General features: G+C 40.4%; 1 protein-coding gene across 1 annotated transcript in view; it reads left to right on the plus strand.

Moving 5' to 3' along the window:
• The window catches only part of SPTBN5 (spectrin beta, non-erythrocytic 5), a 99,391-nt gene that overhangs the window by 21,417 nt on the left and 60,060 nt on the right, over positions 1 to 17,914 (plus strand). Inside the window, 16 exon segments of the mRNA XM_064462471.1 lie at positions 110 to 397; positions 1,045 to 1,291; positions 2,133 to 2,272; positions 3,282 to 3,381; positions 4,644 to 4,814; positions 4,907 to 5,071; positions 5,830 to 6,056; positions 6,631 to 6,817; positions 8,068 to 8,268; positions 9,425 to 9,541; positions 10,148 to 10,311; positions 11,935 to 12,067; positions 13,271 to 13,416; positions 14,152 to 14,266; positions 16,255 to 16,365; positions 17,546 to 17,725. Of these exon segments, the coding sequence (XP_064318541.1) occupies positions 110 to 397; positions 1,045 to 1,291; positions 2,133 to 2,272; positions 3,282 to 3,381; positions 4,644 to 4,814; positions 4,907 to 5,071; positions 5,830 to 6,056; positions 6,631 to 6,817; positions 8,068 to 8,268; positions 9,425 to 9,541; positions 10,148 to 10,311; positions 11,935 to 12,067; positions 13,271 to 13,416; positions 14,152 to 14,266; positions 16,255 to 16,365; positions 17,546 to 17,725 (2,692 nt within the window).

Consider the following 17,914-nt stretch of genomic DNA (forward strand, 5'->3'; position numbering starts at 1 on the left):
TTTAATGGAAGTGTAAATATCCAAATCCATTCCTTTTAAAGAGCATTGGTTCAAGCTCTAAAGGCCTGAAGTGTTCATCCAATTGAATGCATTTTATTTCCTCTTGCAGGATTAAGGACACCAACCCTGCAGAGAGCCAGGCCATCACTGAGCAGGTGGAGAACATGGAGAGGCTTCTGGCAAAGCTCAAGCTGGAGACCCAAAAGAAGCGGGACATTCTGCAATGGGCCCAAAATCAACAGTCTTTCCTGCAAGACAGCCGCAGGCTCCTGCTGTGGGCAGAAGGCATTCAGGAGAAGCTGAGCAGTGAAGAAATGGGTGTGGATGTGGCTTCTGCAGAGCAATTGCTGAAGGAACATCAGGACCTGCTGAAAGAAATTAGGTCTCAGAAAGAAAGGTAGAGAGATTCTGTCAGGGTGGGCAAAGTGGGGCGTGACAACAGTACTGTGAAGATGAAACATGTCTATTATGCACATAAATTGTATATGAAATTTATGCCTAGAGTTTATTCAAAAATCTTTTGACACTTACTGTCAAAAGGAGATGGCAGAACACAAAATCCAGTTAGCTTTTTCATGCTTATCTGATGGCTGATGGAGGGGGAAGGAGCAGCTCTATGTTTGGAGTAGTATTCCACAAGCTCTTCCCGACACTCAGATAGTGCCATCTGCACTTTATTTCAGTTCCCCCTCGTCCTTCCCTTCTCAGGCCTTAACTTCCAGTTTCCATCATCTTCAGTTCTCCTTCTGCACTGTTATGAAGTTCCAGATACTGAGTTGGCCCTTCTCTCCATTTTAATGAGAAAGACTCCTTACATGGGCTTTCAATCCAATGGGGAAATCTCACCTACTGCCTCTGGCATGTATCCCTGAGCAAACAACCAGCTTCGCTTTGTAGTGCAAAACCATGGCTAGCAGGAAAAGAGTGAAAGGGAAGGGGGGAAGCTTAATGTTTAGGCACTGCCAAGAGAGCAAAGAGCTCTAATGAAAGAGCATTCATATGCCCTCATGCAGTGAGGTCTCACTTTTCTTTTTGACTCTGAAGGTTTGTGCAGCTGGAAGAGCTAGGGCGCAAAGTAATCCACAAACAACCCAGTAACAGCAGCACAGTTGATGTCCACCAGTCCATGGAGAGGCTTGCAGAGGAGAACAAAGCGCTGGAGAAAACGTGGGAACAGCGACAGAAAAAGCTGCAGGATGGCCTGGAATTGCAGAAGTTCAATAGGGAGGGAGACTGTATCAATGCAGCCCTGTCTGGCCATGAGGCCTTTCTCCGGGGGAACGACCTTGGGGTATGTATAGCAGCTGATTTTGCTTTCTCCTCCTTTCGCTCCCCATCCAGGGAGTAGCAACAATTTTCTTAATTACAGCAGTTTCCTCATTCTTATGGTCATGGCATTTTAAAACTTGGAAACTAGACTTTCAGGTTCTTACTAACATTCCTATGTTCTTACTCAGCTTAATAAAAATGAAACTCATTGTCTCTAAAAAAAATTTAATACAGCTAATGTTGTGACTTGTTGTTGTGTTTATACATGTCAGATGGTTTATAAACAATTGATGCATCAGTTCGGTGTCTAACCATTAAAAATATGTTCCAGCATGAACATAATATTTTTTGGTGAAGTAAAAACCTAACTAAAAAAATAAAGCTTTTTATTTTCATTGAATATTTTAAGAACATCAAAACAAGTGGAGGGGAAAACCAAATGCAGGCAATATTCACAAGATCAGAGAAGGAGGAGGTTGTGGTATCTCACCATCTTTTATGTTTTCAGCTAACACTGAAACTTCAATAATTTGGGGCCAACTAAGTGGAATAAAGTTTCATTTAGTTACAGCCTTTTGTATTGTACATACCTAGATATGCCAGAGTGCTGGCATAAATTCAGAATACAGGTTTCTTAAATGGAACCATAATGGAAGCATAAAACAGAAGAACCAGATATGATGCAAACCTAAACACCTGCTGCTTTTTTGTGCCCTGAACATCCTTAGGCATGTGCAAAATGTACGCTATACCTCCTGCCTGACACAGAAGGGGGGAAATACAGTCCAAAACTTTTTTTCATTGCTACAGAAACAACATATGACCAAGAAAAAACTTGATCAAATTTTCTTTCTTAAATGCAGGACCATGTAGATGCTGTGCGAAGCCTGCTGAAGCAACATCAGGAATTTGAACAACTGTTGATGGCATTGAAGAGACGAGTTGAAGCACTTAATGAAAATGGGGTGAATCTCATAGAGAACAGGCACTTTGCATCTCACGTGTGAGTACAAGCTCCTTCCTTTTTTATTTACCTTCAATAAATGACTGAGTGTGATTAGGGTGACATGAAAAAAATTCTCTGAGCCAGGATTTAGTTGACCTTCAAGCTGTGATCTGTTGGATGGGGCAGGGGGAAAGGGGATTTAAAAAAACCCCAAAATACAGACTTCCTGTGCTCTCAGGGCAAATAGGCAAAATGGTTTAGGTTAAAAGTGGCATTTCACAGAATGCTAGAATAATTCACCTTGTATCATAAATTACAGATAGTGTTAAAACTTCTTTAATGTAAATTCATTGAATGCCTACATAAAACAATTTTTCCTTCATTTATCAGTATCACATATTAGAATTAATGTTTGCTCTCAAAAAGTTGCAGAGGAGTTCACAAAGAAATAACTCACTAGGAGCAGCTCCTTCATGTTTTTGTCAAAGCTGAACTGTCATCTGTAATTCCTTTATTGTGCCAGAGCCACTACGACCTAATAGGGGGCCTCTGCATAAACAAGAAATAGAAATATACGGTCAGAATGGACCTTTTGGGTCAAAACCACCATGTTCTTGTGATCACAGGTGATAATGTCTTGAAAATTCCCTCCCAAAATTTATAAAATCGCTCTTAAAATCTGATTTCTTGCCAGTACTACTACCATTAGAAGGCCATTACAGAGCCTCATCGCACTTACATCACAGAGAAAATTGTTAGTTAATGTGGAATATTTCGGAAAGGGAAAGATCTGGGTGTTTTAGTCAAACTTATATCACTGCAATTCACTAGTGTAACACAGCTGTACAAAAGGAAAATCCAGAGCAGCTGGTAAGCAGTAGCTGCTTTCCAGATGTGCCCTGCATGGTCATGGGGCAGGGCCATATATCCCTTTGTCCTGTCAAAGGGATATACACCTGTCCGGAGGTGTAGAACTAGATTCCATTTATATCATAGTCATGACTAGTACAATCAAGGGGAACCAGTATGACTAGTACCTCATTGGACTTCCTGTTTTTCTTGGTAGTATTGAAGAGAGAATAGTCACTCTCCAGCGAAGGTGGGAGTGCCTGATACAAAGCAATACCGAGAGAAAACAGAGGTTGTTGGATTCCCTACAGCTGCAGGTAAAAGGACTGATACTGCAGATTTAGTCAGGCATGTGTGAAGTAATTTTATGCTTTGTCTTAATATGGGACAAATCTCAAACTGCTGAGCACTCCTACCGCAGCTCTCCTTCTCTTTGGCTGTGAGACAGAGAATTTCACTTTCCAGGGAGCAGGTGATGCTTTGGTGGTAAATCTTTCAACGCCATACCATAACAAAAATGGAGATATTGAATGAAAAATAGCAACAGAATATTTTGTCTAATGGATAAGTTTATTCTGCTCATTACTTATTATTGTTCCAGGCCTTAATAATTTGGCAAAATTACTCAGGGTAACTGTACTTTTGGCACCAAATTTACCTTCCAGTGCCAAGATACAAAGTTCTAGTGGAGGATTGGGCCACTTATGGTTAAAATAGTCTGTCAAAAATTAAAACCTTCACTGATAATTAAAGGCAACAGATTAGTAAATGTGGTAAAAAAGGGACTAAAAGAGATTAGTCTGAGAGCTGAAAAACTCAATATTTCAAGATCATACCTCTTCGGTTAAGAATGTTGACCATGTAGAACAACTTTTATATGAAAAAATATAACATTCCCTAACAGTTATAAAAAGGAATCAGGTCTTGATCCTAACAGCAAGGATGCACTGAAAACCTGTCACCAAAAACCAGGAATAAAACTCCTTAACACTGGGTATGTTAAAAAGCAGGCATTACTTTATTTGGTGCCAGGTGCATGAGGGATGTTTCCTTCTAACACGCACACTTACTGGAATTAATTTTTGACATTTATACATGAAAGTTATACACAACGCCTATCTAATACATAATCATTGACCTGACTAAGCATCCTTTTCTTCTATTGGTCTGTATCTTCTTTGCATAAGTTCAAAGCTATAGAGTGATTTTAATTCACTGTGCATGCTCAAGAGGAATGGGGAGGGATAGTCCTTTAGTCCTTCAGTGATAGCAGTCTCCCCCTGCTGGAATTACTTTTCCCCCAGTTACTGTGACTCACTGGTTTCATCGTTTCATGGTTGTGGCATCCCTCTATCTTCCTTGCGGGAGAATGTTTCTTTCTGTTATCCATCCTTGAAGCTTCTCAGCTCATGAACCTTGAATTCCTTTCACAAGTTGGCTCATAGAGTCGTTTGTATTTCTCAGGATGTGGGTTTAGGTTAATAATGGCTCAAGCTGCAAGTTTAACTCTTTAGTTATTTACAACAAACCCACACAGAATCAGAAGGTAAATCAACTTAATCCTGTTTGTTTCTGTAAGGAGTTTTATCGTGATGCTGCTGAGCTTTTGATATGGATGGAAGAGAAGTACAAGATTGCATCAGATGAATCCTATCGTGATCCAACAAATATTCTACGCAAACTGAAGCGGCATGAGACTGCTGAGAAGGAAATGATGGCTAATGAGGAGCACTTTGCAACACTGATAAAGGTGAAGGCAGATTTGGAGCTAGGGATTCCATCTTGTCCCAAACTTCATAGATGCTGATCTGCTCAAAAAAATCATGTGCTCTGTTTCTCCAGAAAGGAAATGAACTGATTCAAGACAACCATTATGCTGCAGTTTCTATCCAGGAGAAGTCATCAGAGCTTCAAAGGAAGTGGAAGAAATTGTATGGCAAGATGATAGAGCGAGGAGACAAGCTGAGACAAGCTGGGCAGCAAGAACAGCTCATGGAACTGCTCCAGGTCAGGATGTGATGGGGAACAGAGGGGAGGAATGGCCAAGGAGTTTGGTTCCTCTGTTGTGTGGTCTTCACAAAAAAGAACAGAATACCATCAAGATAAAAGTGTATTTTGGGGTGTCCATTTTGTCTACAGTCTCAGGAGAGAAAACCCAATATAACACTGACGAAGCTCACTCCAAAGCTATGAGCAGGGCAACAGCGCCAGCACAGCACCAAGGCAGAAAGCTGTTGAATTCAGGCTCAGCACTGCATCTGTGTGGCCATCCTGTACTGGGAAAACAATCAAAACCCTCTGCATGTGTCAGTGCTGTGCAAACATAACTGCTTGCTTGGAGTCAGTCTGGAGGTTGGAGGCATGGCACTGTATTAAGTACATTGTCATCCAGGCAAATTGTAAAAGAGAAACAATGTGCAATGAAGCTGTTTCAATACCAGAATGTCACAGAACTGCTGTTGTGTTGTAGTTCCAACCTGAAGCCTTTGAAGATTGATTGTTTTGTATTATGTCACCAAAGATAGTTCAAAGAGACTGTTTCTAATGATGTTGCTTTAGTGTCTCACAGAGAAGAGTACTCCAAAATAGTGTGCAAAACAAAATATTTCCAGGAGATTCCTCTTAGAGACACCTGGCCATCATGTTAACAAGAAAGGACATATGGGTTTAAAAACTGTGTCCAGGAAGCTGTCACAGGAGGGGCTAAGTGAAAGAAAATTATGTTGAAAGGTCAGTATAAGTGTGCTGTAATCTTGTCCTGATAGGATGCCAAAAAGAAGATAGAGAAAATTGAGAAAATTCTTCAGGAATCTGAGACAGGCCATGATTTGCGCTCCAGCCGTGATCTACTCAAGCAGCACAGACAGCTGGAAAATGAGACACATGAGCTGGCAGAGAAAATGAACTCTATTGTATCTCATGCAAGGAAAATGGCCACCAATCACTTTGACTCCCAGAGGATTCTGGATGAAACACAGAAATATCTGAAAAGGTGAAGTATCACTCTCTTTTTTTGTCTCCACCTCTTGTGACAAATAGATTTTTTTTGTTCTACCATCTGGAAAAATGTCTTTTGGTTGATTAGGTTTAACCCATATTCAGGAGTGATTTTTCCTCCCAGTTGTACCACAACTCTGCTTTGCTCTGCACCTACACACCTGCCTGTTGACCCACCTCAACCTTTATTACTGGACCTTGCTCCTTGCCTGCTACACTCCTCTACTCTTTTGCTTATCCATAGGTCATCCACTGCTTTCTAAGAGGTGCAGTGATCTAGCATTCAATAGTGACTAGTTTCTTAAAACATCACAGGACAAGCTTAGGACTTCAAAAGTGTAAATCACTTTTCCTCTGCTTGTATTTAGTGTTATCATATAAGTCTACTTGCCAAAAGTAGCCTTCTAGAGAAGTGATTCTTGTTTGTGCAGCCAGCACTAACCATTGAAATGTATTTGCAAAGAAGTATCCAGTGTTTTCTAATCTTCATAATGGTATCATAGCCTAATTCCCTTGGCAGAATCAGGATACAGCTTTGTTTTAACATAGATTTAATGGATGACCCCTAGGTTTGAGTCTTTGCAAGTGCCTCTTGATGAGAGGCGTAAGTTGCTGGAAGCTGCAGTGGACCTCTATGAGTTCTATCATTATCATGACATGGAACTGAACTGGATTAATGAACGATCACCTATTGCCCGTTCCACCAACTGTGGGAAGTCCTTGGATGTGGCTCAAAGCCTGTTGCAAAAACACAAGGTAACCTGTTTAATCAAGCGTATTATGGCATGCTGCAACATTGCATTTCACCCTAGCCTGCAAAACAGCACCTCCACAGTTCTCCTTTGGCTTCAGGAAGGCCATTGCAAGCAAAATGTATCGCCACGCTTCCAATGAGTACATTCACTGATTCCAGCACTAGCCCACCTAAAAGGGTTCCAGTGGATTGAGACAGGTCAGCAATGTGGTGATGATTTTCAGAACAAACATTAAATTCCTGTGGGAACTGCAAAATTTGGTAGCTCTTCCCATTAAAAGTGGATAAAAAGCTAGTGTACCTCGCACTAAATAGAAAAAAATGAGGGGTTTGCTTTGTGGGTTGATCTAGGTTGAATATTTTGCCTGTTATATGCTCATTCTGTTTTAGTTCTATGCTTACTGCTTCATTATACATGCAGTCTTGCGGTATGTGCATGCCAAATGCTCTAGGAGAGCATATAACAGCCATTTAATGTTTTTTTGTTGTTGTTGTTCTGTACTGCTTGTAAAATGGTTTGAACAAGCCACAGTCAATATATTTATAAAGACAAGTTAACACTAATTTCCGAAGAGTTTGATTTTTTGGAGCAGTTCCTCACAGCCAGTGGAGCATCTCAGAGCTGCCCTTCACCACAGGCAACACTGGATTTTGCAGCACCTGATTGCAAGTTCCATGAGACAGGTTTTAAGACCAGTGGGGAAGCTTTATGGCACAGGATTCTCACGATTTTCGTGGTACTGTTGACACCATCTCTCTTCAGATCATCCTCCTGCCATTCATCTTCTGGGCTACTTTATTTTCCCATCAGCAGCTCAACGTTCTTTTCTGAATCCCCCAGCTTTGTGTCTCATCCCTTGTCCTGCTCCATCTCCCAGACTCCCCTGGCGGCTGGGCAGGGGGACAGATGCAGGGTAAGGAGAAGGGGTAGAACCAGGCCAGAGCACCAGGCTGAGGACTTTGCTGAGTAATGCTGGGGGTACAGCGAAGTTAAGGGTTTTCTACTGCCACCTTACTGACTTTTATCTCTTCCCTCAGTGGCAGCACCAAGAGCAGAGCTTTAGACAAGCAGGGCCGGGACCAGCGGCCAAGCCTGCAGCTGTTGTAGAAACAGACAGTCCTTGTGTCTACTGGCTATACTCTACCCACTGTCACCAGCTGACAGTTTTGCTTAGGACTAGGAGCACATAGAATCTCTTTGTCCTCACATACCCTTCCTTTATTCCTATTTTTATTTTTGTCTCATTCCCAGGAACTGCAGGCAGAAGTGAATGCCCACAAACAGCAAGTCCAGCGGGTCCTGGATAAAGGAAGGACAATGGTTGTAGGCCAGCACCCATCAGCTCAGAAAATAAGTGAGAAATGCCAGGAGCTTGTCACTGCCTGGCAGGGCTTGGAGAAGGCCTGTGAGGAAAGGACGAAGCAGCTGCAGCACTCAGTTGGCTTCCAGGAGGTACAAATTACAGCAAAGTGCTTACACAGTAGCTTCTTCAGACAAACAAGAGGACCAAAGTTTAAAAGTGAATAACAAAAAAGCTTTGCTGGGACTGGTGTTCACTTCAGTTGCTTAAGGCCAGTCTCATAGGAATGGAGGGCTGGGTTGCATAGCTGAATGCAGCCCCTAGTCCAGAGCTGCTGCTCTAGAGGTTTGCCTTGAACTCTGAACTCATCCCTTATGGTTGTGTGTAGAACACACATTTCTTCTAGTAGTAGCTCTTTTCCCAGTATCTTTATACAGCCTCAGGCTTTGACTTAAGTAATGCAATGGATCCTGAACTGGCCCTTCATACTGGAGAATTATGACAAGGAAATCAGAAAAGAAGGGATCTCTTGTGTCATCCAATCTTTGCCTGTTCCAGGCAACAAAATGATACTGAGAAATTGATAACGCTCTCAGAGTGAGTTAGGACTTTGGCCCTATTATTTTCAACAGGATACCAGACCTTTATGTTTAGCCTGTCTAAAAAAAAATTGCATGCAAATATTTATCTTGATAATCCAAATTTTCTAACAGTGGGTCACGTAGGAGTGCAGTTATTCAGATAAAACATGCAGTTTTGTAGACATAAATAGCATTTGCACAGAGTTCACAGGCCCACCTAAAATATGTTCCCTGAGGAATTTGATGATCTGGCTTATTTCTTCCCTCTATAAAAACAGCTGTCTATACTACAGCTTTATGAAGCTTGATTTTTATAGGTGATTTGAACTTCTCAGGAAGGGGAAGGAGAAACATTGCACTGATATCATACAGTTAGCCCCTACCCTTAGTGAATAAGGTAAAGGAGGAGTCAAGTAAGGATAGTGATGTGAGGAAAGAAAAGTGAGACAACTTGAAACTTACTGCCAGAGCTTTGATGCCTGGAGAAGACTTGACTTATCCTGTACTGAATTCTTCCATCTGTGGCCTCTTTCACTTTCATATGATTTGACAGAACAACAGTTGGAATAGTATTTCTTGGGATTAAATATTCTTTATTTGTTATTTAATAAAACAACACAGTAAATCTTACAGTGCACCCTCCATTTAGAATTTATTAGGTCAAAAAATGGCATGAGTATTTTGAAAGTTGAGGCAGAAACTGATTTGCTTTCTCTTTAACTGATAGTTTTTAATGAACACTTCAGACCTGGAGGCTTGGATAGCAGAAAAACATCCACTGGTAACAAGCAAAGACTATGGTAAGGATGAAGATGGAACACTGAAACTCCTCATGAAGAATAAGGTATTTCTCTGCATAAATTCTGTATGCTGGCCTGATCTTTTGGTCTGTCTGTAGTTGTAAAATTTTCTAACTCATTGGTACTTAAGCCTTCAGCTATCTACAAGATATTTCACACTGATGTATGTCTAAGTGTGAATGGACTGACAGAAGAGATCAATGCAGCTTACTAATATGGTTGGAAAAATTTTAGTTTGGGGGAAAATGAGAATGGTGAACATTCTTATCTTATTTTTCTGAGGCCAAAACTGACTGTTCTGATATCTGCTTTTCAGTCTCAACAGATGCATGCAGAAAACTTATTTTTTTCCTAGAATCAAAGATACAGCTAGAGTTCTATTCCAAGAATACTTTTCTCTGCCTAATAATGCACCAGAAATATCTAGTTGTCTTTATTTATCTAATTTGTTTGGATTTATGTACACTTTTTTTCCAAAAAATGTTGCCAGGAAATGTTCTAAGATTGATCAAGTCTTGGAAAATTCACATGCTTCCAGAAAGTTTTTATGTTCTTTTAATGTCTCAATGACTACAACATAGTCTGGTGCAAAAGTTCAGACAGTGGATATCTTGGACAACTGGTTCTCAATTCACTCTCTTCTCTGCCAGGCACTGGAGCATGACATTGCCATTTACCAAAATTTCATGAAAGAACTGAGTGAAAGTGCCCAAACTCTTCCTCTTGTGGGCTCCATCCGGTATGATGAGGTTGATGCACCGAAGGAACAAGTTAATTCAAGACTCCAGGAGCTGCAGGAACTAGCAGCAGCAAGGTATAAACCAGAACTGCCCCTTGGATCCTAGGTTGGATTCAAAGCCCAGGGAAGTCAATAAAGCATATGTTCAGTTACCTCACTGGAATTTAGAACTTATCCATTAGCTCCTCTTTTTTCAATTGTATTTAGGAATTTGCTTGTTTCTATATTAGAATTCTGTGCACCTATGAACTTTTCATTACTGCTAAGCAAGAAGTCTACATATCATTCAGGGAGTTTTGCTACATATTAAGGATTTGAAGCCCCCAAATTTCCTCTTTACCCTTCATCATCCTCCCGTAACATGACTTGAGATGCTGAATTCTGATTTGCCTTTGTGATATTTGGAATCTGCTATCAAAATGAAAAAAAAAATGTTTTTAAAAGGTTTCCTTAATGTTGCTTGAAAATTACTTAACTCATTACATAGCAGAAGGGAGACAATTACAGCTACACTTATCTTTATGCCCAGTGGCTGTGCTAGTATAGGAAGGCTTTTATTCTTGAATGAGTCATTTACTTTTCATTTCACTTCCTTTCTGTTATTGTTACAGTAAGATGTTTAGAACAGGACAGTTTGCTTGTATACAGGGTTTTAAAATGCTTCTGGTTTCTTGTCAGGAAGCAGCAAATGTCTGAACAGTTTAGGTTTTTCCTCCACAAAAATTTCACTCTGAAAAGGAATGGGGCTCTGCAGGTAGAATAGCAAATAACTTAGTGTGAATAATTAAGCCTAGAGGAAATGCTGATGTTTTACCTTTTGTTTTTATTCTTGTTTACAATTTAAAAAGTAAAAGCAGCAATAGGAAATCCTGTGAATGAAAAGTTCAGAAAAAGGAATACTCAAACCAGAAATATCAAAACACTTGTGTGTTTTGAACACAGAAATGTTTTGTGTTCATTCATGCTTAATGTTACCCAGGGTCTCATGGTGTCTTATTGGTGCTCTGGTTTACTTCTGATCTGCATTCTCCTTGATGGGCTGGACTCTTTCTAGGCTGCATCTCTTGTGATTGGCATTTGGGATTCAAACAGGGAAGCCATATTCATCTTTCCTGGAATATTTGCATAATGGCCAGGCAGTGTTAGCAGATGGAAAATTGCTATTTTGTTTACTGTGGAAGGCCTGTAACATGTCAGGCTGTATTATAAGTTACTCCAGATGATCAGAAATATGCAGTAGGTTTGCAGCAATTTTGCTGAACTGGTAATATGAGCAGAATTGCATAAAATGGCTTTCATAGCACTTGCCTTCCTGATGCACCATCCTCAGAAAGATTTCATTCCCACTTTCATAAGTACTACGGTTATCTTTAGAAAGACAGAGCAGGACAGATCTGGGGGAAAAAAAAGAAGGGTATTCTCATGAGAAGGGAAAAACAAAATGAAACAAAAAACACAGAGAGCTCAGCTAGGCACAGTGCTTTTCTGGGAAACTCAGCCAATAAGTTTGACCTGGCTTACAGCTGTCATCCTACAAGCGTAATTTATAATCTTGAGAAATAAAGTCAGCTCTTTCATTAAAGAGAATGACTCTTGATGGTGAGAGGTTTTGGGGATTAAAGGGAAGAAAGTTACTGATTGCCCTCCTCTTATATTCCCTTGATATTGTTGTATTTTCTTACCTCCTTCCCCCAATAGAGGGAAGAAGCTGGATGAGACTCTTGTCTTGCATGAGTTTCTACGAGAATATGAAGATCTGCAAGACTGGATCAGTCAGCAGAAACAAACAGCCAGCACTGAAGATTATGGAAATGATTATGAACATGTCTTGGTGAGTTTTTTGAGTAACAGATTGAAAATCTGTTGAAAAGCAGCCCCTATATAGTTAGACTGTAAAAAGATTCTAAGCTTGTCCTTGAAAACTTGTAAGACAGAGTAAGAAATAAGTATAAATAACTGGGAGACGGGAAAAGAAAAGGGTGAAGAGTGGGTGGGAAGGATTGACTCATTATGACAGGTAGGCAGCATTGCCTAACACATCCTGTTATCATGGGGTCCGAGCTGCATGAGACAACTGCATGACAAAATGTCTATGCCTTCAGAGAGCAACTCCTTTCTATTTTTAATAGAGAGATATTTCAGTGTGGTATCAATTATGGATTTTTTTCATCACAAATGCTGATGTACAGGTATCTACAGCTATACCTCTTCACGCGGCAGAGAAACTAATCTAATGTCAGCCCATTAGAAATCATTAGCCATTCAGAGTCCTCATTTCTGTAATTTATTTCAAAATGCCTTGTGTCCTAAATCTTTAAACTTGGACTATGCTATTCAGTTATAGTACTGAATACACATTTGCATTCATGAAGTGAAAACATATCATTTAATAATTGAAATTCATTGTACATTGAATGTTTGTTCCTAATCATAGAACCATAGAATATCCTGAGTTGGAAGGGACCCACAAGGATCATTGACTCCAGCTCCTGTCCCTGCACAGGACGCCCCCACATTCACACCATGTCTCTGAGGGCATTGTCTAAGTGCTTCTTGAATATCATCAGGCTTGGTGCCGTGATGCCTCCCTGGGGAGCCTGTTCCAGGGCTCCACCACCCCCTTGGGGAAGAACCTTTTCCTAATATCCAACCTAACCCTCCCTGGCACATCTTCCTGCCATTCCCTCGGGTCCTATTGTTGGTCACCAGATAGAAGAGATCGGCACCTGCCCCTCCTCCCCTTGCGAGGAAGCTGCAGACCGTGAGGAGGTCTCCCCTCAGTTGCTTCTTCTCATTATTCATTATTCCGGGTAATGTTTCTGCCTCCTATCTGCATCACAAACCTCATGTTTTGCTAATATTTTGTAGTTCCTCTTTGGAGGTAAAATCTAGTAATTCTCTGCAGTTTCTCCATCTCCAGATATGATCAGTTTATTCTCTGTCTTTTGGCTGTGCTCTGATAGCTCAGCAGATATGCTTGGGAAAAGAAAGCACTCAAAATGCCTTTATCTTATTGTTTTTTTTCCTTCAAAAGCAACTTTGTGCCAGATATGACACGTTCCGACACCAGCTGGAAGCAGCTGGAAAAAGAGTTGTGGCTTGCCAGCAGCTGGCATACAACTTGTTGAACTGTGAGCATTCTAAGTCCCAGGAAATTCGGCAGAAGCAGAAAGAGCTAAGGTAGGAGATCCATGTTAGCTCTATAATGCTTTTTAGTTTCAATTCACTCTTGAAGAGGAGGAAGTGAGAAGGAATTAGGAAAGAATAAGGCCTGTCCTCCCATTTCTCTAATTGCAAAATATGTGGTTTGCTCACTGATACAGAGTGGCTGCCATGCCTCATTTAAAAATAGACTACTATAATGCAGACATCATCTGCTTGCTGATTTGGCTTCTTGTAAATTGCATCAAAGGTGCTTTACAAGTAAGGGATGAGTGAACTTCCTTTGCCCTTTGAAATGGGATTGCCTAACTGGAAGGCTAGGAGTTTAGTTGCTTCTTTATTGCTTCTGCTTTTTGCGTTTGAATCCCATGACTGCTCTGCAGAACAATGTTAATATGTTCTGAGCTTCTTATGTATAGCATCAGTCCAAACTGGCCCAAAAGAGAATCATGAAGGAGTAGTGGGGTCTGACTCAGTCCACCAAGTCCTGCATATAAAACCTGAAAAGCATATTGGAGAGGGACAGCCTTATTTAGGACCATCTATTCAAGTGCCTGCAGCAGACAGGAGGACACGGACAGAGTAGGGTGATAAACACTAGGCCCCTCAGAGAATCACTCCAACAGAATTTAATGGCAGGAATGAAAAAAAAGTGAGAGGATGTCTTATTTTCAGACTTTTTTTAGACTGTTAATCTCCTTTACTCCTAGTCTGAATGTTTTACATGGTGCTTTTCCCCATCCTCCCTTGTAGGAACTCCTGGGAGGAGCTGTTGGAAATTACCAGATTGCGAGGTGAGCGGCTGAGAGATGCTGAGGCGATTCACAAGTGTTACCAAGATCTGACAGATGCCCTGGGCCATATTGAGGTAAAAAACCATGGGAAGGTCTCATTGTATAAGAACTTCATTTCAGCCTAATTTATGGAGTATTCTTATGATTCTCAGCATGCTTACTGCTGACTTCTAAAAGAAATCTCAGTAAGAAACATATGCGATTACTCAAAGTGTTAAAAAGAATACTCCTGGGTAATCCTTAGATGCCTGACTGGTCGCCTTATGAGAACCATCGGTGAAACCACGTGCAGCTAGACCTGCTGATCTGTGGAATAAGACCAGGACTCAAACTAAGTTGTCTCACAGTGCAATGCATATAGTAAAGCTGTTTGCAGTCATCAGGCCTGACTAAGAAACTGTTTACTGCCTTAGTGTGGTGGTTCTTTGTACGCCATTGTAGATTTATGTGCTGAAGAAAGAACTGTCTTGTGAAAAAGGGATTTGTCTGGATTACAGTGACCATGAGCCTGGAAGGCTGTCAGGCAATCATGTGACCTGATGTGAAAAGCTGGGCCCAAAATCTTTTTCTCACATTCCAGTGCCCAGTACTGGCAATAATTTCAACGAGCCCCCGTGTGAAAACTGGGGCGAGAATTCCCAGTGAAGATCTTTAGGCTTCTGTTTCATCTGAGCATCCTGAAGAATTTAATGGAGAAACCACATCCTTGCTGTAATGAGAGGTGTGGTTTCCCTAATGCAGATGTGTGCAAGAGGCGGCAATCCAACAGAGTTTCTGCTGTTTGCAAGGGAACGGGGCTTTGTTAGGTTATGTGCAGTAGATCATCTGCTTGCTTGTGCTCTCAGAGGCTTTCCCATTAAACTATGTTATTCCTGTTTTCTTCCCCTGTCGTGAATGGAAAATCAAACATAATATTTTACTGTATACCAGCTGGGGTTTTCAGAACCTGGTGCATATTTAACTTCAATAATGAAGTAGTTAATTCTGTAGCAGTGAAAAGCGATTGTTCAGAAACACTTTACAGACCATCTGTTGGTTTATCCCCATGCTGACTTTGGCCCAGGCAACCAATACACACTTCTTGTGTTGCATCTTGTTAATAAGCTTCACTACTGAGTGGGAGAGCAATTCAGTCATCTTGGCCATCCCTTCCTGTGCTCCCTGGTCAGATGTCTACTAGGGAAAGCCATTTCTCATAGGCATAGTACTGGAATATCTTGCTTAAATCACCAATTCCAGTGCCATCATATCATAGGCAACTACAACATGCATCTTCTTTTACAGCACTTTACCAAGATGCGTTGTTGATACCCCAAACCAGCCTGTAAATCTGTTACAGAAATGCACTTCGCCAATGGTTAGAAATGTTCATCTAAATTGACCTGGAGCAAGTTTCTAATAATTTTATTCTAGCAACAGTGTTGTTGAAATGCTGAAAAGCCTTTTCTTTCTGCATGCTGTGTTCCCAGTGCGTGTTTGTGTAACAACTAAATCCCCTCAGAACCTTTCTTGAGCTAAATAAATGTTTAAGTCTTTTTTTATGTGATTGTTTCTCCATTTCTCTCATCTTTACAGTAATCTTTCTTTGCATAAATGCCATTTTTAACTCAACTTTCCTGAGCATGTGTAACTAAATTTTTATCTAAAGATGGTTCACAGATAGACGACCTGTATCACAAAGATTAGCCTGAAACTGTTGATTGTTAAGGCTACTTTAAGAATTCACAATATGTCACTGCAGTAGATATTCAAGACTGATTCCCAACTCAAAGCCTGTAAGACAGTCTCCTGTATTGTCTGATCAAGGAAAGACTTGAACCTTGATCCCTCACAGTCCAGTTGGGTAGCTTAATCACTAAGATACTTACAAGTAAATTACTAAGACAGCTGAACTAGGACAGATTTTTCCAGCTTCCTTTTAGCTATCATAGTTGAGTAACCCAGGATGTCCTTAACTGTGCAGTATGAGTTGCACTACACAAAATTACTAAAGTAGGCCTGTAGTGTGTTTTTGCTTGGAAGTAGAAAGTAAAAAAAGCTTTCTCTCATTTCTTCATTTTAGGAGAAGTCCAAAAGTATTCCAGATGACATTGCTAAGGACATGAGAGGTGTGCAAATCCAGCTCCGGAACCATGTGGCCCTGGAGCATGAGCTCTCTGGGAATGAGCGGCAGGTAATGAAAGTCATTTGTGGTCTTTGATGTGTAGCCAAAATTCATGTTTCCAAGATAATGATAGTAATAATTTGGTATTGTGAACCAAATAATTACATTCTCTCTGTGAGGGCCTGGAAATCTCTACAGATCTTCCTTAATCTTCTGCTTTTTTAATATGTTCAGGGTTTAATGGCAATCATAAAGTAGGTAATTTAAAATCTTACAAATAAGAGACATATTATAATAAGTACTGACTACTGAAGTGATTCACAGGGATATTTTTGATCACTCTTTAAAATGTATGATTATGCTGGGCTTTATGATGTGTTTGCTGCCTTCTTCAAAGTGTTCCAGGTGATTACAAGGAAAAATCCAGAATCTGTTCTATATGCAGAGAAACTGTACTATTGTTGTACACAAAATGCATTTAGGTAACTGTAGAGAAATACAGAAGGAAGGATGGGCAACAGTCTGGAATTTTCAACAAGTTTAGAAGGGTAGGAATTGGACTGTGAGAAAGAAGGATAAAGCTCATTATACAAACAAACTTGTGAAAAGTTTCAGCTCGTGAAAACAGCGGTTGTTTAGAGAGCTTCCTTGTATATAGGAGATTTGCTTAGCTTCAACTAGACCAATAAAACTAGTATGAGTTTTCTCTTAATCCTTTTGTTTAGTAAATGTAATGGTATAATTAACAAAACATGTGTTATATTAAGATTAATTAAGTAGTTATCCCAGTATCACTTATCAGTGGCCTCATATCTTGGCCTTGTGGCACATAACACTAGAATTGATCCCACCAGCTGCTTATTACTTTTAAAGGTAAAAGAGTATGAGATAAGCATGAAGAGAATGTAGTCACAGTTAGTCTATATGGTCACTGGGGAAAACAAGGTATGGTTAGTTATTATTTGCATTACTAACTTAATAAATGGTATAGTAAAAAGGAGAAAAAAAATCTGCCTGCCTGTTTGAAAAAACACCGTTGTGATGAGCCTTAGGAAACACTGGATGTCACTGTTATTCCATGGAATTTAAATTAGGGAAGCTTTTGTTTAGCAGGAGGAAAGTTAAGTCAGAAAATGCTGCTTAAATTGTAGTTTCATGTACAATGAACATAGTCTTTATCATAACTTTTCTGATATTGCCTGGATCTCTATGACTCTCTCCTACCTTCTTCTCTTGTCTGTGTGTATAGCTGCAGGAGCTGATCCACTCTGCAGATCATGTGCTGACACGTTGCTCAAAGAAGCAGGTGGAAGACCTGAAAACAAAGCAGCAGGCAATAGTGACCAACTGGAAGGCCCTGAAGTCTAAAGTGGAACTGCGCAATAAACTTCTGGAACAAGCATACAAGCTTTACCAGTTTCAGGCACATGTAAGTGCTTCTGCCTTCTGTCTATTGGTACACAGGGTAAAGCTGCCTTCAATGTGTGTGAATCATAGGTGTACTTCCAAGATGCAAAAGTTGATATAAAAGGCTGCAGGTGCAATCCATGTTATTAATCAAGTATTTAAGTGCTTGTAGCTATTTAGAAAGGTGTCAGGGGATAAGGGTCTTTTACCT

Source organism: Phalacrocorax carbo, chromosome 10 (assembly GCF_963921805.1).
Source record: "Phalacrocorax carbo chromosome 10, bPhaCar2.1, whole genome shotgun sequence".
NCBI lineage: Eukaryota > Metazoa > Chordata > Aves > Suliformes > Phalacrocoracidae > Phalacrocorax > Phalacrocorax carbo.